The sequence below is a fragment of the Triticum dicoccoides genome, chromosome 1A, assembly GCF_002162155.2.
Source record: "Triticum dicoccoides isolate Atlit2015 ecotype Zavitan chromosome 1A, WEW_v2.0, whole genome shotgun sequence".
NCBI lineage: Eukaryota > Viridiplantae > Streptophyta > Magnoliopsida > Poales > Poaceae > Triticum > Triticum dicoccoides.
In genome coordinates this window covers 326,016,410-326,039,273 of record NC_041380.1, presented here as the reverse complement: position 1 = coordinate 326,039,273, position 22,864 = coordinate 326,016,410, and the positions used below count along the sequence as shown (strand labels likewise).

Here is a 22,864-nt window from a genome sequence, read left to right as displayed (position 1 = left end):
TGGTCTAATGGTTCAACTAAACTGGCTACGTGGGAGGATCTGGAAACTCTGAAGCAAATGTTTCCCAGGGCGCCGGCTTGGGGGCAAGCCGCATCTCAACAGGGGAAGATTGTCAGCGGCACGGGTACAATAGAGCGGCAAGAGGAAGCACAGTCAAGAGTCAGGCCCATACGCAAGCCTCGTCTGCCCGCTCGGCTTGCGGGCCCTGAATGGGCCTTAGGCCTTGTAACCCCTTAAGTACCTTTCCCCTCTCTGCTTCTAGACTTGGCAAAAGGCAAATGGCACGATGGCCAGCTAGAAAGCGTGTTCTTCTTCCTCTCCCCTTCAATTCCCCTCTCTGAGATCCAATTGTAAGAACTTGATTCGAATTTCCATGAAGATATAGATGAGAACCTTACAGAACACCACGTGGATCTGGCTGTGATCCCTAACGATCCATGTGAATTGTATCCTAACCAAACAAGGCCTTTGGGCTTGTTCGGTTAAACCCTAGCATTGCATTTCTCGCTCGTACTGAAAAATGTCTGAAGCTGTTTCTCAAGTTGTTATGGCCGATTGTAACCTGAGCATTTATCAACGAAGTTTGTTTGTTCGGCAGCCAATTAACTGCCTTTTATTGGTGTCTGCCGGGCAACGATCCAACAAAATCATGGGAATGTCAATACCAAGGCAGTTACATCCTGATTAGTGCAGTGGCTTAATTTTGTCGACTGGATGCAGAAAGAGGACCGCTTGAGACGATGCTGAAGTTTCATCGCTAAAAGAGAGAATATCAATGCAAAGTAAAGTACGTGCACTCGCTTCCAGAGCCTATAAGTAGCACGAACGCCGCAACTCCCAGTTTCACCATCATGCTGCGCACTTGAGTTGGACGGGCCAGTTAATATAATTGTTGGCTCTGTACGCACGCACGGTTGCACAGATGATGCAGAAGGCCATGGGGAAGGCACGTGTGGCGACGTGCGTGGTGGCGGCCGCGCTGGTCGTCGCCGCGGTGGTGGCGGCGGTGATGTCGACCTCGGGCAGAGCCAAGTCGGGGTCGGGCAGGGCGTCGACGGCGCATTGCAACGATGGGCAGCTGATGGTGTGCGCGGCGGCGATCATCAGCGGGGCGGCGCCGTCGGCGTCGTGCTGCTCGAGCCTGCGGGCGCAGCAGGGATGCTTCTGCCAGTACGCGCGCAACCCTGCGTACGGTGGGTATATTGGCAGTCCCACCGCCCACAGGGCCATCGTCGCATACCACGTCGCCGTTCCGAGCTGCTAGCCAGGCGGCCGACGCTGGCGCGAAGTATGTATGAACTGTATAATGTGACGTCTCAGGCCCGTACTTATATTTTTTGAGCAAAAATGTACTTCGTTTTTTTCGGGAAAACAACTTGTATTACTCAATAATAGTGGTCATACAATCTTTGTTTGCAACTTCTACCACCTCAGCAGGACCTGATCCCAACCATGTCATGGTCCTATTCTCAGTTCTAGCAAATCTAGCCAAACTATCACTAGCTTTATTCTGACAGCGAGAAACATGAGCAATACAAATAAACGAAGACCTTTAAGGTACTTAATTTCTCTAACAATAGACGCATAAATAGATCTATCCTCCCCTTTGCACTGTATGAGCGAGACTGCAATGGAAGAATCCAACCCGATATTGATAGGCAGATCACTCATCTGTAGAGCCAGCGAGAGTCCTTGCATACATGCGCAAAGTTCTGCTTCAAGCGCGTCCCGACAAGAGTACAACTTCCTACAAGCTGAGAAGATGATAGTTCCCAACTCATCTCTCAACATCACCCCTGCACCAGCCTCCCCCTCCGAGACAAAAGCTCTGTCAGAATTTAGTTTTACCCAGCCACTTGCAGGAGTACACCACCCCGTCGTTGCTTCGTCCACGGACTCGCTGTTTGAGTTGCCGGGAGCATAATATGTCATTACTGCTTTTCCTTTGTGCGGATCAGTGTTGGAGTTCAGCTTAATCCCAATCAAGGAGTCAAGATAACTCTGAAGAAATCTGCAGGACACCACCACCGGAGGTGCAGGTTTGTTATGTACTAATTCATTCCTCACATACCAGCTCCTCCAAAATGTCATCAAAAGCATACATTTCTGAATATCATCAAGAGGCTCAAGGATCTGAAGAAGCCACTCTCGCCCAGTGTTTAAAATACCATTCAGACTAGGGAGGTTCCAAACTGAAGATAAGGCACGGTATAACTCTTGAGCCAGTGGGAATCGTACAAACAGGTGGAAATTGTCCTCCATCGCCCACACAGGCCATAAGTTAGATACTTCCAGACCAATTCGGTACTTCAATGGCGTGTGTCGAGCAGGTGCGTCGTTCGATGGTTTGGTCGCGTCGTGTAATCTAATCCATGTACACAGTAATATCTCTTCATGCTCTTTTGGTTATCCATATCGTTTTTTTTTTCATTTTGCATACTTATATCAGATCAGCCTGATTGAGGCATGTTGATTGGTTGTCTGTATATTGCTTCTCTGTGTCATAGCAACGACTTCACACATCGTGTTTGGTTGCTCGCATTGGTTAGGCTCATACAACTGCACATTGCTTGGTTGCATACAGGCAGCGAGGTCTGCTTACCTTGTACCCTGCATGATGAGCTTATCAGCTACATCTTACACACGAACACACCGATCACACAAATAAAATATCACTGCAATCACGACAAACTGGACAATGATGATGAAGTTTTTCAGCCCCAAATTATCGATCCGCCTTGCCAACTTCAACATTGCATGCTTGCTTGTGCACTGCCTTGGAGCAAGCATCATCTGCCGCCTACCTACTCTTAAACCCTCTATGATAGCTGTTTTTGTAATCTGTCACTTGTTTATCGCATGCTTCCCATGAACTGTACCACATCCCATTTGTCCTTGCATGACAAACAGTTGCTAAACCCAATAAACTAACCCTAATGCATAAAAATACAGGTCCAAAAAAAGAGTAACTACCAGAAAAAGGGTCCTATGCATCAGGTTGGCCCAAGACTAGTGCATCAGGAGGCCCCGTTCGGAAGTGCTCCTCCTCCGCGCTTCTTCGGAAGCAGGCGAGAAGCTGGCCAAACGCTTCGGCTCCGCGAAGCCAGCTTCAAGAAGTGGAGGCGGCCTCCAGTGCAAATTTGAGAAGCTGCCCAAGCCCACCTTCACGAAACGGCGGAGGAGAAGTTTAGCTTAATTACTAGGAATGCCATCGCCAAGTCAAGAACACGATTCGTTTTGCAGTCCCATGTGGCCTGCTTCGCTCTTGTTTTCCTATCGCTACAGCTCCCACCAAGTCTGGCTTGCTTTGCTCCAAACGCTCGTCCAGCTCCCGCAAGAAGCCAGCCCGCCCAGCTCACGTGAGAAGTTGGCTCGTTTGGGAAGCAGGAGCACTTCCGAACGGGCCCAGAGTCAGCCTTCCAGGAAAACTAAGACCTCCGAACTAGGCCGAAGCAGGCTGCACGCACTCATTGTTGCTTTGTTGCCAATCTCACAACATAGTGTGCTTCCCAGCTCACGTCACGTACGCTACACAGGTGGTTGCACACTTTGTCTCAAAACAAAAGGTGGTTGCACAACCTGTTCAGCAACTGCCCAGCTTCCAGCTTCTTTGAATTTGCGAGTGGAGCTGTTCCGAATGACCTGGTTCTAGGAAGCTAGCTCCTGGATCTGAGACGGGTCGTAGTACAAAAACTGGGAGCTGGTGTTTCGTGGATCCCAGAAATCGGAAAAGTTGGAGTTCGAGTTATTTACAGCGAGATGCCACTGCGAAGTGAAAGGAAATGTTTCGTCGAGTGAAGAAAAGACCGGAGTGACTCCCTTCCCTCCCTACCAGTCTAGAAACAAGGTTAATGGAATACCCGCACGTCTCTCTCGCTCTTGCGAACAACGGCGGTTTCCCAGATCCAGGAAGTTCGTCGGCGCTTCTGCCGCTCCCCTTCCCCTCCGATCGCTGTCTTCATCACGAGGGGGAGGGGAGCCCCAGTTTCTCGTTCAGGTGTGCTTAGTCCTAAGTTTTCTAAGTTTTTTCATATTTCCTCTGTCGGTGTCATGGTGGAGCAGATGTCGATGGTTCTTTTTAGAATAATGGTCTCCCAGTCCGTGCTCCTGCTCGTCGGAGGTGTTGCTGGCACCGGCGAGAGGCTTGTGGAGTCCAAGCTGTTGGACTGGCTTCGATCTGACGTTGCGTCTTGGCACATCGGCGGGGATGGGTTGCTCTTGGAGTGCGACTGTGTTGGCTCTTGCGGATTTGTGGGAGATGGTGGAGGATCCGGCCGTGTGTTGAAGGGTGGGTTGGCGCTGGCCCCGGATCTATCGTTGAAGAGGCTTGGAGGTCTCCTCCGGCCATGTTCCTTATCGGCCTAGATCTAGCCTTCTGGGGTTTGTGGCTATCGCGGCTCGTTAAAGCGTCCTAGCTAGGGGTTTCTTTAACAACAAGATGTGAATCAGCTTCTGATGCTCTCCTTCTCCGGCGACGGTGAAGGTCGTGGGTGATTGACAGTTGCGGCGATGGCGGTATGCAGCAGTACAACCGCTTGTATCTTCCTTGTCTTATGTTGCTTGTATGTGTATCATCTCTGTATCGTTACTATTATGATGACAAGTAATGTATGCCTTCGGGTGTACATCTTCAAAAAAAAAGAGCTTAATGGGCCGGCCAGCTACAAGCCCAGGACTAGCCATTGGATTTAGAAGTTCTGTAGCCGAACGGTGTTTCCAATCCGTGATTTTCGTTGGGAAGCTGGAAATGAGATCCAGGAGCTGGATTTGAGGATTTCCAGGCGCTGGAGAGTTGCCGAACAAGCTCTTAACTCTTAAGAAAAGTGATTGCACACTTGATCGACTCCCCAGACTCCAAAAAAATAAAATTGATCGATTTCCCTTGTCTTAAAGAAAAAAAACATGATCGATTCCCCCGTATACGTGTACGTGCATAGTCCTTCCATACACCTCGTGCACACAGGTCAAAGGCGGCGACAGAGACGCCGGAGGCTGCAGCACCAATCACCATGCGTACGCCTGAATCCTCACGCGTTGACGCCCGGGCGATCATGATGCACACCGCAATTTTGTATCCGGCCGGCCCGGCTCTCGGCAATTCCGTAATCTGTTCAATCTTCCGTTTCATCCATAGACTAAAAGGGTTGGACGTGTTTTGCTGTGTCGTTGGTGTTGTTGGGTTTTCTAAAAAACATTACTCACTCTGTTTCAAAATATAAGGTGTATTATATATTTTTAAAGTCAAACCTGTCTAAGTTCGATCAAATTTGTAGACAAATATATTAAAATCCATAATACCAAATCGGTATAATTAGATTCATCTTGAAATTAATTTCTATATTGTTTTGTTTAATGTTGTGGATGTTGACATTTTTGGCTCTGAGCTTGGTCAAAGTTAAAGGAATTTGACTTTCAAACTAATACCTCTTATATTTTAGAATTGATGAAATATTTAATTTGGCGGCGGCGGGGGGGGGGGGTGATGGAGTCTTTTTTCAATATAATTCGATGATTTGAGGTCTCTCCCGATGTGGTTCTGTGTTATTCACGAAGAAACCCACATTTATATGGGGAATTTCTGCGTCCATAACTGCATGTACTATATTGTTACTATAGTATCATATATTATTATAGACCGATTGCTGCTGATTGATTTAAAAAATGATTGGCCTGATCAAAATCGTACACGAAATCCATAATTGAATACCTCAATCGAATTGAAGAGCTTCAAAATTAGAGACTTAGTGAATTAAAATAATTGAATGGAAGAGCTCCCTGAGAAATTGTTGTACCAGTGAAAATTGAGTGAATTAATTTTAAATTAAAGACCCCAACTAATTGCGAGGCCTTAAAAATTAGAAGGCATAAAGTCTAGTATAAAAGAATTGAATGAGAGAGCTTTGAGAAATTATTGACCCGAACAAAATTGGGTGACCAAATTTCAATTGGAGAGCTCAATTGATTGTGAGCCAAAGCCGGTCCTCGTCTTCGTGTGCCACCTCATCAATGGTGGGGATAACGAACGTGTCTACCTTCCGGATCCTAGGTTTAGCCGAAAGCTTGATCATGGCAAGGATATCGCCAACCGTGGCAAAGTGGGGGTACTGGAAGGCTTAGAAGGCGCGGTCAGCCATGGTTTCGTTAGTTGCCCGTGAGGCGCGTGGGTTGGCATGCCCACGCCTGATCCGACGGGTCGGACCGTGGTCACCGTTGTCGGGGTGGTGGTGACTGTTGGGATGGAGGGGTGGGGAGGAGTGCGAGCCCAGCGTGTGTGCCACGTCCCAGACTTCGTTAATGACGACGCCGGCATATATGTCGGCGCCATCGATGCGGTGGAAAGCGAGGTGATGTGGGATGTGTTGGAGAGCTTTGACTTTGACGAGGACAAGAATGCTGGAGAAGTCATTCCCGTGCAGACAGGCATGGCTCACCCTAGCAGGCTAGCAAAGCGAGCCACGCTGGATGAGACCCCTCTGCGATCCCATAGCTCGAGTGGCATCTTCTCTAGGGATAGGCTCACTATGTGGCGGAAGGAGAAGGTAAAGGAATTGTCCCCGGCATTGTGTGGAAGGATGTCAACCCTATGAGTATCAGGCATCAGCAGGTTGGCTCTCATGGCGGCCACTTGCTCCGCCTCTCGAAGAAAGACTACAAACACAGTGCCAGTGGCGCACCCGGTGAACCGGACATCTATGATGTTGAGCCGATCCGCGAAGAGGCGTTTAAGCCATGGAAGAAAGCCGGACATGGGAGGAGAGATGTTGATGGGTCAAACTAGGGCATTCTGATCTGGAAGAAGTGGGTAGTGCACATCCAGGGAGGTGGGGCAGCCTCGGGCGACAGGTCCCATGGGGTTGAGAGGTGTGGGCTCGGGAGGAAGCAGGACAAGAGAGCTTGAAGGAGCAGAGCGGGCTGGAGGGCTTGGGAGAGCGGGAGGCATGGCCGTCGTGTTATAAGGAGGTCAGGGGGCAGCGCGCGAAGACGATGGGCCGCGTTAGGAGTGGCATTGGGATACCACATGGCCCACCTGTCGGCAGAGCCAGCGGACAACGGGGTCTCTACAATCCTTGTGCCAGTGGCTGTAGGATAGGCATCGATAGCATCTAAGATGCAAATCCGTCCTCCTCGGCACTGAGGTCAGGCGGCCACATGTCAAGGCCGTCTTCGATGCCGACACCCTAAGCTTCACCTTCTCTGTCAAGATGAGTAACAATCGCACGGCCTCTGGCATTGTTGTGGTCAGTCCAGCCAACATGAACCACACCCACTTCCTTTGCTTTGATCTCACTCTGGGAAAGATCGAACACCACACTTGCAGATCCATCATCTTTAAGCTCTGGCCTAAAACCCTCTCAGGAGAATTTTGTTCCCGCACACTGCCCCTGCTACCTTCTATCGATTGCAGCCATCCACCCAAAGCTTTCATCCCGAACTCGTTGATCCCTGATGTTGGGCCTCTGCTTTCGCTCGCGGGCGAGAATCGCTTCCCTAGGCTAAACAGATCCTTAGCCCAGATTAGGGCACATGCCCATCAAGTGATGATAACTAGGCCGATTTGCATGAGGCCTATTCGTCCCGTGCCCGGCCCGCTAGTTGGCTTGTTGCCCGTGGGCTTTCTCTCACCTATCGCATGCATTGATATGCAGCACAGAGCCTACGCAGTTCTGCCTGTTGAAGTTGCTACTCGCTTCTGCAACTGTCGTGCTCCATCCCTCCCACCCACCGCTGCCGACCAACAGAGCCACCCACCCACCTTGCAGCTCCTGGACCCCTTGTCTGCGACCGCTACCGCCACCCACCCAATGCCAGAAGGACCACCGGGGCCACCCCAGTCGGTCACGCTTACGACGGCAGCGGCAGAGGCCGCAGAGGTGGCGGCGGATCTAGCCCCAAGCGCCCACGTCGCCTCCCCCCGCCGGAGCCCGCGCATTTGGCAGCTGTATGACGGGATCCGCGTCGACCCTATCGAGTGCGCCTCCAAATGCAAGGCTTCCGTCGGCACGGCTACCGGGGAGGGCAGACGCCACCGCTCCTCGGGTCGAAAGAAGAGCAAGACCGTCAAGGCAGCCTCGATCGTCGAGTTGCCGCTCCAGGGCACCCCAAGGTCTCTCACCAGGGGCAAGGCCAAGCTGCTCGCCCGGTGCTGCGACATGAACTTTGAGGCAATCTGCATGGACGCAAGCTCGTCCTCTTCTGATGTGTCAGGTGCTGCCACTGGTTCCTTCGAGTCAACCGGATCTGCTCATGATAAGTCTACCAGGGTGTTCAGTAGCATGTTAGTTAGAGCCTCCCCCAAGGGCTGTTTACTTCTGCTTCTGCATTGTATCGTAGTTCATCCATCTAGTGTTTGGTCCTGCTGGGCTATGTATCTGCATCGTGCTACATGTTTCCCTTCCACTGTCATTTGCATTCTAAACTTTGTAAGCTCTTCTGAGCAGCACTTCACTTATTACAATCAAGCCTTTCCCCTGGTTTCTCTCACTACCATGGTCATTTCCCCTTTAGTCAAGTGTTCTCTTTTCCTTCATGCGGATTGCTAATTGGAATGTTAGAGGGCTTGGTGACTCTGACAAATGCTCTTTGGTCAAATATGGACTACTTGCTAGTCGCCCAAGTGTTGTTTGCCTGCAGGAGACTAAATTGCAGGTCGTGGACACGATCAAGGCACCCTCCTTCCTCCCCAGAACTCAAAGATCCTTCTTATACATGTCGGCCAGTGGAACAACTGGAGGCCTACTCTTGGCTTGGGATGACAATGTCATCTCAGGCTCGGAGATTTTAAAGCACAGATTCATCATATCTGTAAGTTTTTAGTCCAGGAGCAACAACGACAGCTTTGTCCTCTCCACTGTGTATGCCCCGTGTGACGATGCTGAGAGGGATGAGTTCTTTGCGGTAATGAGCCACACAGCGGAGCAAGTAATGGGGCCCTGGATCATCATAGGGGACTTCAACATGTACAGATTTGAGCACGAGAAGTTGCAAGTAAGGAAGAATTGGGCCTTGATGGACAGGTTCAATGCATGGATCAGAGACCATGCCCTTGACGATATTGAAGTTGCCAACAGAAGCTTTACCTGGTCCAACAAGAGAGCGGAGCCAACTCTGGTAAAGCTCAACAGAGTGCTTGTTAACGCAGAATGGAACCTAGGTTTCCTCAACACCTCCGCTGCTGCCCTCTCTGCTACAACCTCAGATCACGTGCTCATTGGTGTGGATTTCTCAAGGGAGGCATCCAAAAGCTCTTTCTTCTGGTTTGAGAACCACTGGTTGCACATCCCAGAAGTCAGAAATCTGATAACACAAAGTTGGGAAACATAAACCAGACAACTCGACTCAGCCGCTACTTTGCTTAGTTTCAAACTAAGAAGGACAAGAGCCGCTATCAGGGCCTGGGAACGTAAGAAATCACCCATGCAGGACACTCTAGCCAACTGCAAACACGTTGTTCAGTACCTTGACTCTGTGGAGGAGAGAAGGCTTTTATCTAGGCTGGAGGCCTCTCTCACGAACCATGCCAACTCCAAGGCACAACAAATTATTCTGTGGCAAAACAGTTTTTAGAGGAGAAGAGCCAAAATAAGAGGCTACACCCTGGGAGATGAGAACACTAAGTTTTTCCACGCAGCCGCCAACTGTCAACACAGAAAAAACAAAATTAAATTGCTAGTTAAGGATGGTACAGAGTTTTACAGCGATCAGGACAAGCTTCAAATTGCCACTCAGTTCTTCACTGATATCTTTCGGCAGACAATCGGTGTCAATGCCATCTTTGGACCCCAGGAGCTTATACGACCAGGCTGATTTAAGTGCTTTGGAAGTGCCTTTCACCTAGACCGAAATTGCAATAGTTATTCAGAAAGCTCTGACTAATAAAAGCCCGGGGCCTGACGGCTTCACTACTGAGTTCTACAAGAGCTTCATTGGGCTACTAAAGGAGGACTTAATGAGGTTTTTCCAAGCTTTCTATGACCATGGCACTGATCTGAGCGGCATCAACACTACCAATATCGTGTTACTACTGAAGAAAGAGAACCCAACGGATATTAGGGATTTTAGGCCCATTGCTTTGGTCCACAGTGTACCCAAGCTTGCAACAAAGGTTCTAGCAGTCCGACTACAACATTTCATTACAAGCCTCATACACCCTCTACAGTCTGGTTTTCTGCCTGGAAGATGCATAGCAAAAAAAATTGCACTGGCAGCCGAGTTGGTTCAGAAGGTAAAGAAGAGGAGAAGGCCAATGCTAGCGCTCAAGTTAGATTTCCAGAAAGCGTTTGACAGTGTCAGCTGGGATGCTCTGAAGCTCATCCTTGCAGCCAGAGGTTTTGGAAGCAGATGGGTCCGATGGATACATGATATCCTAACAACTAGCTCGTCCAAGATAATAATCAATGGATCTTTTGGGGAGAGGATCGTTTCAAGAAGCGGTTTAAGGCAGGGGGATGCCCTCTCTCCTTACCTCTTCATCCCGACAGTCGATGTTTTGCAACAGCTCTGCAAAAGGGAGCACCAAGCGGGGAACCTTATGCACCCACTTGGAGGCGATGGCCCCTTCTCGATCCTGCAGTACGCGGACGACACATTGATTTTAATGCAAGGGGACATCCAGCAAGCACGTGTTATCAAACGGATTCTACAGGCTTTCAGTGATTTCACGGGACTTAAGATCAATTATCACAAGAGCACTCTCATGCCAGTATGCCTTGACCTATAGACTTGTCACAGTATTGCAGATGTTCTGCAATGTCAAGTGACAGCTTTCCCATGCACGTACCTGGGATTACCCCTCTCTCTCAACAAGATCACACATGGCCTGTTGATGCCGGTGATACACAAAGTGGACAAGCGACTGTCTGGCTGGCTTGCAACTTTTCTGTCTTAGGGGGGGCGTCTCACTTTGGTTAATGCAGTCTTGGCAGCGATCCTTAGTTATTTCATGGGCTGTTTTCTATGGCCACAACAATCGTTGGACAAGGTTGAACAAATCCTAAGGGGCTTCCTATGGCATGGAAAGAACCAGGCAAAGGAAGGACAATGCGTAGTCGCTTGGGAAGTGGTCACATTGCCAAAAGAGCATGGAGGATTGGGGGTAAGAGACCTTGCAGCACACAACAGGGCCCTTGTCTGCAAGTTCATGTTGGGTTTCGTAGTAATTTCAAAAAATTTCCTACGCACACGCAAGATCATGTGATGCATAGCAACGAGGGGGGGAGTGTGATCTACATACCTAGTAGATCAACAACGAAAGCGTTTGGTTCATGTAGTCGTACGTCTTCACGATCCGACCGATCAAGCACCGAAACTACGGCACCTCCGAGTTCGAGCACACGTTCAGCTCGATGACGATCCCCGGACTCCGATCCAGCAAAGTGTCGGGGAAGAGTTCCGTCAGCACGACGGCGTGGTGACGATCTTGATGTACTACAGCAGCAGGGCTTCGCCTAAACTCCGCTACAGTATTATCGAGGATTATGGTGGCTGGGGGCGCCGCACACGGCTAAGGAATAGATCACGTGGATCAACTTGTCTGTCTCTGGGGTGTCCCTGCCTCTGTATATAAAGGACTAAAGGGGGGAAGGCAGGCTGGCCAAGGAGGGCGCGCCAGGAGAGTCCTACTCCCTCTGGGAGTAGGATTCCCCCCCCCCCCAATCCTAGTTGGAATAGGATTCGCGGAGGGGGAAAAGAGAGAGGGGGGCTGGCCACCTCTCCTTGTCCTAATAGGACTAGGGGAGGGGGGAGGCACGCGGCCCATCTTGGTCTGCCCCTTCTCTTTTCCACTAAGGCCCACTAGGGCCCATATAGCTCCCGGGGGGGTTTCGGTAACCTCCCGGTACTCCGGTAAAATCCCGATTTCACCCGGAACACTTTCGATATCCAAACATAGGCTTCCAATATATCAATCTTTATGTCTCGACCATTTCGAGACTCCTCGTCATGTCCGTGATCACATCTGGGACTCCGAACTATCTTTGGTACATCAAAATGCATAAACTCATAATATAACTGTCATCGTATCCTTAAGCGTGCGGACCCTACGGGTTCGAGAACAATGTAGACATGACCGAGACACGTCTTCGATCAATAACCAATAGCGGGACCTGGATGCCCATATTGGCTCCTACATATTCTACGAAGATCTTTATCGGTCAGACCGCATAACAACATACGTTGTTCCCTTTGTCATCGGTATGTTACTTGCCCGAGATTCGATCGTCGGTATTCCAATACCTAGTTCAATCTTGTTGCCGGCAAGTCTCTTTACTCATTCCGTAATACATCATCTCACAACTAACATATTAGTTGTAATGCTTGCAAGGCTTATGTGATGTGCATTACCGAGAGGGCCCAGAGATACCTCTCCGACAATCGGAGTGACAAATCCTAATCTCGAAATACGCCAACCCAACATCTACCTTTGGAGACACCTGTAGTACTCCTTTATAATCACCCAGTTACGTTGTGACGTTTGGTGGTACCCAAAGTGTTTCTCCGGTAAACGGGAGTTGCATAATCTCATAGTCATAGGAACATGTATAAGTCATGGAGAAAGCAATAGCAACATACTAAACGATCGGGTGCTAAGCTAATGGAATGGGTCATGTCAATCAGATCATTCAACTAATGATGTGATCCCATTAATCAAATAACAACTACTTTGTCTATGGTTAGGAAACATAACCATCTTTGATTAATGAGCTAGTCAAGTAGAGGCATACTAGTGACACTCTGTTTCTCTATGTATTCACACATGTATTATGTTTCCGGTTAATACAATTCTAGCATGAATAATAAACATTTATCATGATTATAAGGAAATAAATAATAACTTTATTATTGCCTCTAGGGCATATTTCCTTCAGTCTCCCACTTGCACTAGAGTTAATAATCTAGATTACACAGTAATGATTCTAACACCCATGAAGCCTTGGTGCTGATCATGTTTTGCTCGTGGAAGAGGCTTAGTCAACGGGTCTGCAATATTCAGATCCGTATGTATCTTGCAAATCTCTACGTCTCCCACCTGGACTAGATCCCGGATGGAATTGAAGCGTCTCTTGATGTGCTTGGTTCTCTTGTGAAATCTAGATTCCTTTGCCAAGGCAATTGCACCAGTATTGTCACAAAAGATTTTCATTGGACCCGATGCACTAGGTATGACACCTAGATCGGATATGAACTCCTTCATCCAGACTCCTTCATTTGCTGCTTCCGAAGCAGCTATGTACTCCGCTTCACATGTAGATCCCGCTACAACGCTTTGTTTAGAACTGCACCAACTGACAGCTCCACCGTTTAATGTAAACACGTATCCGGTTTGCGATTTAGAATCGTCCGGATCAGTGTCAAAGCTTGCATCAACATAACCTTTTACGATGAGCTCTTTGTTACCTCCATATACGAGAAGCATATCCTTAGTCCTTTTCAGGTATTTCAGGATGTTCTTGACCGCTGTCCAGTGATCTATTCCTGGATTACTTTGGTACCTCCTTGCTAGACTTATAGCAAGGCACACATCAGGTGTGGTACACAGCATTGCATACATGATAGATCCTATGGCTGATGCATAGGGAACATCTTTCATATTCTTTCTATCTTTTGCAGTGGTCGGGCATTGAGTCTTCTTCAACTTCATACCTTGTAACACAGGCAAGAACCCTTTCTTTGCTTGATCCATTTTGAACTTCTTCAAAATTTTGTCAAGGTATGTGGTTTGTGAAAGTCCAATTAAGCGTTTTGATCTATCTCTATAGATCTTAATGCCTAATATGTAAGCAGCTTCACCGAGGTCTTTCATTGAAAAACTTTTATTCAAGTATCCCTTTATGCTATCTAGAAATTCTACATCATTTCCAATTAGTAATATGTCATCCACATATAATATCAGAAATGCTACAGAGCTCCTACTCACTTTCTTGTAAATACAGGCTTCTCCAAAAGTCTGTATAAAACCAAATGCTTGATCACACTATCAAAACGTTTATTCCAACTCCGAGAGGCTCGCACCAGTCCATAAATGGATCGCTGGAGCTTGCACACTTTGTTAGCTCCCTTTGGATCGACAAAACCTTCTGGTTGCATCATATACAACTCTTCTTCCAGAAATCCATTCAGGAATGCAGTTTTGACATCCATCTGCCAAATTTCATAATCATAAAATGCGGCAATTGCTAACATGATTCGGACAGACTTAAGCATCGCTACGGGTGAGAAGGTCTCATCGTAGTCAATCCCTTGAACTTGCCGAAAACCTTTTGCGACAAGTCGAGCTTTGTAGACAGTAATATTATCGTCAGCGTCGGTCTTCTTCTTGAAGATCCATTTTATTCTCAATTGCTTGCCGATCATCGGGCAAGTCAACCAAAGTCCATACTTTGTTCTCATACATGGATCCCATCTCAGATTTCATGGCTTCAAGCCACTTTGCGGAATCTGGGCTCACCATCGCTTCTTCATAGTTCGTAGGTTCATCATGATCTAGTAGCATGACTTCTGGAACGGGATTACCGTACCACTCTGGTGCGGATCTTACTCTGGTTGATCTACGAGGTTCAGTAGTATCTTGTTCTGAAGTTTCATGATCATTATCATTAGCTTCCTCACTAACTGGTGTAGGTGTCACAGAAACAGTTTTCTGTGATGTACTACTTTCCAATAAGGGAGCAGGTACAGTTACCTCGTCAAGTTCTACTTTCCTCCCACTCACTTCTTTCGAGAGAAACTCCTTCTCTAGAAAATTTCCGAACTTAGCAACAAAAGTCTTGCCTTCGGATCTGTGATAGAAGGTGTATCCAATAGTCTCCTTTGGATATCCTATGAAGACACATTTATACGATTTGGGTTCGAGCTTATCAGGTTGAAGTTTTTTCACATAAGCATTGCAGCCCCAAACTTTTAGAAACGACAACTTTGGTTTCTTGCCAAACCATAGTTCATAAGGCGTCGTCTCAACGGATTTTGATGGTGCCCTATTTAACGTGAATGCGGCCGTCTCTAGAGAGTATCCCCAAAACGATAGCGGTAAATCAGTAAGAGACATCATAGATCGCACCATATCTAGTAAAGTACGATTACGACGTTCGGACACACCATTACGCTGTGGTGTTCCGGGTGGCGTGAGTTGCGAAACTATTCCACAATTTTTCAAATGTACACCAAACTCGTAACTCAAATATTCTCCTCCATGATCAGATCGTAGAAACTTTATTTTCTTGTTACGATGATTTTCAACTTCACTCTGAAATTCTTTGAACTTTTCAAATGTTTCAGCTTATGTTTCATTAAGTAGATATACCCATATCTGCTCAAATCATCTGTGAAGGTGAGAAAATAACGATATCCGCCACGAGCCTCAATATTCATCGGACCACATACATCTGTATGTATGATTTCCAACAAATCTGTTGCTCTCTCCATAGAACCGGAGAACGGTGTTTTGGTCATCTTGCCCATGAGGCACGGTTCGCAAGTACCAAGTGATTCATAATCAAGTGGTTCCAAAAGTCCATCAGTATGGAGTTTCTTCATGCGCTTTACACCGATATGACCTAAACGGCAGTGCCACAAATAAGTTGCACTATCATTATCAACTCTGCATCTTTTGGCTTCAACATTATGAATATGTGTGTTACTACTATCGAGATTCAACAAGAATAGACCACTCTTCAAGGGTGCATGACCATAAAAGATATTACTCATATAAATAGAACAACCATTATTCTCTGATTTAAATGAATAACCGTCTTGCATCAAACAAGATCCAGATATAATGTTCATGCTTAACGCTGGCACCAAATAACAATTATTTAGGTCTAATATTAATCCCGAAGGTAGATGTAGAGGTAGCGTGCCGACTGCGATCACATCGACTTTGGAACCGTTTCCCACGCGCATCGTCACCTCGTCCTTAGCTAATCTTCGCTTAATCCGTAGTCCCTGTTTCGAGTTGCAAATATTAGCAACAGAACCAGTATCAAATACCCAGGTGCTACTGCGAGCATTAGTAAGGTACACATCAATAACATGTATATCACATATACCTTTGTTCACCTTACCATCCTTCTTATCCGCCAAATACTTGGGGCAGTTCCGCTTCCAGTGACCAGTCTGCTTGCAATAGAAGCACTCAGTTTCAGGTTTAGGTCCAGGTTTGGGTTTCTTCTCTTGAGTAGCAACTTGCTTGCCGTTCTTTTTGAAGTTCTCCTTCTTCTTTCCTTTGCCCTTTTTCTTGAAACTAGTGGTCTTGTTGACCATCAACACTTGATGCTCCTTCTTGATTTCTACCTCCGCAGCTTTCAGCATCGCGAAGAGCTCGGGAATAGTCTTATTCATCCCTTGCATATTATAGTTCATCACGAAGCTCTTGTAGCTTGGTGGCAGTGATTGGAGAATTCTGTCAATGATGCAATCATCTGGAAGATTAACTCCCAATTGAATCAAGTGATTATTATAACTAGACATTTTGAGTATATGCTCACTAACAGAACTGTTCTCCTCCATCTTGCAGCTATAGAACTTATTGGAGACTTCATATCTCTCAATCCGGGCATTTGCTTGAAATATTAACTTCAACTCCTGGAACATCTCATATGCTCCATGACGTTCAAAACGTCGTTGGAGTCCCGATTCTAAGACGTAAAACATGGCACACTGAACTATCGAGTAGTCATCAGCTTTGCTCTGCCAGACGTTCATAACATCCGGCGTTGCTCCAGCAGCAGGCCTGGCACCCAGCGGTGCTTCCAGGATGTAATTCTTCTGTGCAGCAATGAGGATAATCCTCAAGTTACGGACCCAGTCCGTGTAATTGCTACCATCATCTTTCAACTTTGCTTTCTCAAGGAACGCATTAAAATTCAACGGAACAACAGCACGAGCCATCTATCTACAATCAAACATACACAAGCAAGATACTATCAGGTACTAAGTTTCATGATAAATTTAAGTTCAGTTAATTTACTTAAAGAACTCCCACTTAGATAGACATCCCTCTAATTCTCTAAGTGATTACGTGATCCAAATCAACTAAACCATGTCCGATCATCACGTGAGATGGAGTAGTTTCATTGGTGAACATCATTATGTTGATCATATCTACTATATGATTCACGCTCGACCTTTTGGTCTCCGTGTTCCGAGGCCATATCTGTATAGGCTTGGCTCGTCAAGTATAACCTGAGTATTCCGCGTGTGCAACTGTTTTGCACCCGTTGTATTTTAACATAGAACCTATCACACCCGATCATCACGTGGTGTCTCAGCACGAAGAACTTTCGCAATGGTGCATACTCAGGGAGAACACTACTTGATAATTTAGTGAGAGATCATCTTATAATGCTATCGTCAATCAAAGCAAGATAAGATGCATAAAAGATAAACATCACATGCAATCAATATAAGTGATATGATATGGCCATCATCATCTTGTGCTTGTGATCTCCATCTCCGAAGCACCGTCGTGATCACCATCGTCATCGGCGTGACACCTTGATCTCCATCGTAGCATCGTTGTCGTCTCGCCAAGCTTGTGCTTCTACGACTATCGCTACCGTTTAGTGATAAAGTAAAGCATTACATCGCGATTGCATTTCATACAATAAAGCGACAACCATATGGCTCCTGCCGGTTGCCGATAACTCAGTTACAAAATATGATCATCTCATACAATAAAATTCAGCATCATCTCTTGACCATATCACATCACAACATGCCCTGCAAAAACAAGTTAGACGTCCTCTACTTTGTTGTTGCAAGTTTTACGTGGCTGCTACGGGCTTAAGTAAGAACCAATCTCACCTACGCATCAAAATCACAACGATAGTTTGTCAATTTGACTCCGTTTTAACCTTCGCAAGGACCGGGCGTAGCCATACTTGGTTCAACTAAAGTTGGAGAAACTGTCACACACAAGCCACCTCTGTGCAAAGCACGTCGGGAGAACCGGTCTCGCGTAAGCGTACGCGTAATGTTGGTCTGGGCCGCTTCATCCAACAATACCGCCGAACCAAAGTATGACATGCTGGTAGGCAGTATGACTTATATCGCCCACAACTCACTTGTGTTCTACTCGTGCATATAACATCAACATATAAAACCTAGGCTCTGATACCACTGTTGGGTTTCGTAGTAATTTCAAAAAAATTCCTACGCACACGCAAGATCATGTGATGCATAGCAACGAGGGGGGGAGTGTGATCTACATACCTAGTAGATCAACAACGGAAGCGTTTGGTTCATGTAGTCGTACGTCTTCACGATCCGACCGATCAAGCACCGAAACTACGGCACCTCCGAGTTCGAGCATACATTCAGCTCGACGACGATCCCCAGACTCCGATCCAGCAAAGTGTCGGGGAAGAGTTCCGTCAGCACGACGGCGTGGTGACGATCTTGATGTACTACAGCAGCAGGGCTTCGCCTAAACTCCGCTACAGTATTATCGAGGATTATGGTGGCTGGGGGCGCCGCACACGGCTAAGGAATAGATCACGTGGATCAACTTGTCTGTCTCTGGGGTGTCCCTGCCTCTGTATATAAAGGACTAAAGGGGGGAAGGCTGGCTGGCCAAGGAGGGCGCGCCAGGAGAGTCCTACTCCCTCTGGGAGTAGGATTCCCCCCCCCCAATCCTAGTTGGAATAGGATTCGCGGAGGGGGAAAAGAGAGAGGGGGGCCGGCCACCTCTCCTTGTCCTAATAGGACTAGGGGAGGGGGGAGGCGCGCGGCCCATCTTGGGCTGCCCCTTCTCTTTTCCACTAAGGCCCACTAGGGCCCATATAGCTCCCGGGGGGGTTTCGGTAACCTCCCCGTACTCCGGTAAAATCCCGATTTCACCCGGAACACTTTCGATATCCAAACATAGGCTTCCAATATATTAATCTTTATGTCTCGACCATTTCGGGACTCCTCGTCATGTCCGTGATCACATCTGGGACTCCGAACTATCTTTGGTACATCAAAATGCATAAACTCATAATATAACTGTCATCGTATCCTTAAGCGTGCGGACCCTACGGGTTCGAGAACAATGTAGACATGACCGAGACACGTCTTCGGTCAATAACCAATAGCGGGACCTGGATGCCCATATTGGCTCCTACATATTCTACGAAGATCTTTATCGGTCAGACCGCATAACAACATACGTTATTCCCTTTGTCATCGGTATGTTACTTGCCCGAGATTCGATGGTCGGTATTCCAATACCTAGTTCAATCTTGTTGCCAGCAAGTCTCTTTACTCGTTCCGTAATACATCATCTCACAACTAACATATTAGTTGTAATGCTTGCAAGGCTTATGTGATGTGCATTACCGAGAGGGCCCAGAGATACCTCTCCGACAATCGGAGTGACAAATCCTAATCTCGAAATACGTCAACCCAACATCTACCTTTGGAGACACCTGTAGTACTCCTTTACAATCACCCAGTTACGTTGTGACGTTTGGTAGTACCCAAAGTGTTCCTCCGGTAAACGGGAGTTGCATAATCTCATAGTCATAGGAACATGTATAAGTCATGGAGAAAGCAATAGCAACATACTAAACGATCGGGTGCTAAGCTAATGGAATGGGTCATGTCAATCAGATCATTCAACTAATGATGTGATCCCATTAATCAAATAACAACTATTTTGTCTATGGTTAGGAAACATAACCATCTTTGATTAATGAGCTAGTCAAGTAGAGGCATACTAGTGACACTCTGTTTGTCTATGTATTCACACATGTATTACGTTTCCGGTTAATACAATTCTAGCATGAATAATAAACATTTATCATGATTATAAGGAAATAAATAATAACTTTATTATTGCCTCTAGGGCATATTTCCTTCAGTTCATGGCTAAGATCTTGCAACAGTGCGACGCTCCATGCTACAGTTGGTTTGCACACACATACTGTCACAAGGAAATCGCCTGGTCTTCACAACATCGGGACACCGCTATCTAGAGAGGCTTCAAATCCACCTTGCGTGTGGTTATGGAGGCTACCAAATGCAAGGTTGGGGACAGGGACAGGGTACTGCCTTCTGGAACGACCATTGGCTCGAGTGTGGTCGACTCATGACATGCTTCCCGACTCTTTTCTCCTTCTCCACATCCAAATTCTGCACAGATGCTTCTCAGTTTACAGATGGGCAATGGAACATTCAACTACATCCAAACCTCTCTTCCATAGCAACACAGGAGCTTGAGGTCATGTCTGCGTTCTTGAGTAATGTGCAGCTACACGAAGGTACGCCAGACGCCAGAGTGCCTCTTCTGGGAGACAATTCTGTTACCACCGCATACTTCTACAAGCTGTTCACTTTCCGAGGGAAGCTTTGTCCGACAGCTAAATATATCTGGGACAGGATCATACTGCACAAGTACCATGTTTTCTTGTGGATTGCCCTCCAGGACAGACACAACACTCGAGACAATATGCTAAAAAAGCATTGGGACAGACTTATGTCACATAACGGGTGTGATCTATGCCCGGCCGCGAAGACAATGAACCACATCTTGCTAAGATGCAAGCTAGCTCAAGCCCTATGGTCCAAGATAGGGATACAAGACCTTGCCTCATCATCTATTGGAGCAGGAGATCTCTTGTGTTCACAACAGTCACGGTCTCGACACGGCACAAGTGGCATGTTCTCTTCACAGCATGCGCAGTCGCCCTTTGGAAAGCCAGGAATTCTTAGGTGTTTGATGGGTCCTTTTGGAAAGAGAGGCAACTATACAGCAAGGTTGCCGATCTCGTCAGGCTATGGAGCCTACGCGCTAAACCACATGATAGACATGGCCTTTTTCTCTGGGAAAATGCTCTCGCTCCTAATTAGCCTTTTGGAGAAGTCGCCTCTCCTTTTCCCACCTTCTGCTTGTATCCTTACAGGTCTGGTGATGGCCTGCTGCACATAGTGTGCGGTGTTAACATCACCTTCATGTAAATGACTCCGGTCATCCGGGTACTTTTACCCGTTTTGAATGCATAAGGTAGAAAATGCTCTACCTTTTTATTCAAAAAAAATATGATTGTGAGCCTCTTAAAATTAGGGAGCTTATTGTTATAGAGGATTACAAACTACTCCAATTCTGGTTCCATCCTTGCCCTCTTTTTCTATATTACAATTGCAACAATTATTCTAAACTTTTTTTTGCGAGGTAACAATTATTATAAACTTATACCAATAGATTAAGGGTCCGAATATGTCACATCTAAATATGAGATAGTACCTCACATCTAACTATGACATCATCCCACATCATCAGATAAATAAAGCCCCACCATTGTACGGAAATTCAATTCGGCTTTTGGGAGCATATGCTCCTACCCACAATTTTTTTTTGCAAATGTAAAAATATGATTTTTTTTATGAGTTCATTGTCACACCAAAATGCTACCTGCAAATTTTTAGGAGAAAAGCTTAAGTATTTTGATCTATGCAAAAAAAAAGACAAGTCGAACTACAAATGTTACCTCCAAATGTTACACTTGTTTTTTTTCAACGATGAAGCACCATCATCCCGTTTCGCATGAAAATTATTAAGTACGCTTGTTACACTAACAAGAACATCTACAAAGAATATCAGAATTTTATTATTTTATTTGCTATTTATTTTGAATTTACTGTTTATTAGGGAGCATATGCACCCCAAAGCCAAAACAGCCCTCCCCACCATTGTATTGTTTTTTTAGCATCATATTGTTTGTTTGTTTTGTTTCGTTTTCTTGTTGTTTTCTATTTGTAGCCCAGGACACCCAGCCCAGAACGACGGGAGCTTCTCCAATTAGGTCGGCCCAGTGTCAAACTGACAACAAGCAGTCGCTTGCAAAAATACAAAAAAAAGTCCAGTTAGTGCAATGGTTCGAACCGCGGACCTTCTGTTGGTGCACTCATCTTGCAAGCCACGGAGACCTACTAGTTATAGGGATAAATTAGTAGCGCGTAGTTTAAACAACAAATGGTAGCACATAATTGAACATTACTAGAAAATTGCAAACAAATTTTCAAATTTTGAACTTTTTTCAGAATTACAAATATTTTTTGTTAAACGCGAGCAATTTAAAAAATTTCTAAACATTTTTGAAACTGTGAAGAAAATTTAAAAATTCCAGAACATTTTTGAGTTTATGAAAACAAAAACTGGAATATGTGAACATCTTTGAAATATGAAGCAATATTTGAAAACAAAAAAATCTAGATTTTTTATTAAATGCAAACATTTTTTAATTGGTGAACAGAAATTTTAAAAATGCTAATATTTTTTAAAGTTCCACAACATTTTTTGAATTGGTGAAGAAACTAGCCTCGTATACAAAGGGATATGACTCAAAAGGGTGTGTCTCATTCCTACGCAACTATGAGATTTCAAAGAAAGGTTGGGAACTAGCTCAATGCAATGGGAACTAAAAATCATATGAATGGTAGCTTAATATTTTTTGAAAACTTGGGTCCCTCTGACTCAGTTGCATATCTTTCAAAAAACAAAACAGGTCAAAAGATGGGCTTGCAACTGGGACATTCGAAAAAAAAGGGTAACGAAAAAAACAATGTTGAGCAGCTAAAAAGGGCAAAAAAGAAAATGTACACTAGTAACTATGAGGATCAAGGCTCACATTTTGCGTATTTAAGATAAAATTGTATCTGACATAAAAATTGGCCCCTCACCCAAGTTGAAGGTTGATGTGAACTTCTAATTGCAACATAAAAACCTAGAGCCCAATTGCAAGTCAATGGTGGACTTGCAATTAGGGCGAAGAATAAAAATAGGCAACCATAACCGACATAGGCTGTTTTTTCCACTTATACAACGCAGGGTAGATGAAATGTGCCACAAAGAGCACAAGCAAAGGAAGCCCAAAAAAATGTGCAACGCGAA

At 46.0% G+C, this 22,864-nt stretch overlaps 1 protein-coding gene across 1 annotated transcript; it reads left to right on the top strand.

Annotated features, from left to right (window-relative positions):
- Window positions 1-872: 872 nt before the first annotated feature.
- On the top strand, window positions 873-1,342 carry LOC119286648 (non-specific lipid-transfer protein 2P-like). Its single transcript, XM_037566097.1, has one exon. The coding sequence runs from the start codon at window positions 923-925 to the stop codon at window positions 1,262-1,264; it is 342 nt and encodes a 113-aa protein (XP_037421994.1). The 5' UTR covers window positions 873-922; the 3' UTR covers window positions 1,265-1,342.
- The last annotated feature ends 21,522 nt before the right edge of the window (window positions 1,343-22,864 follow it).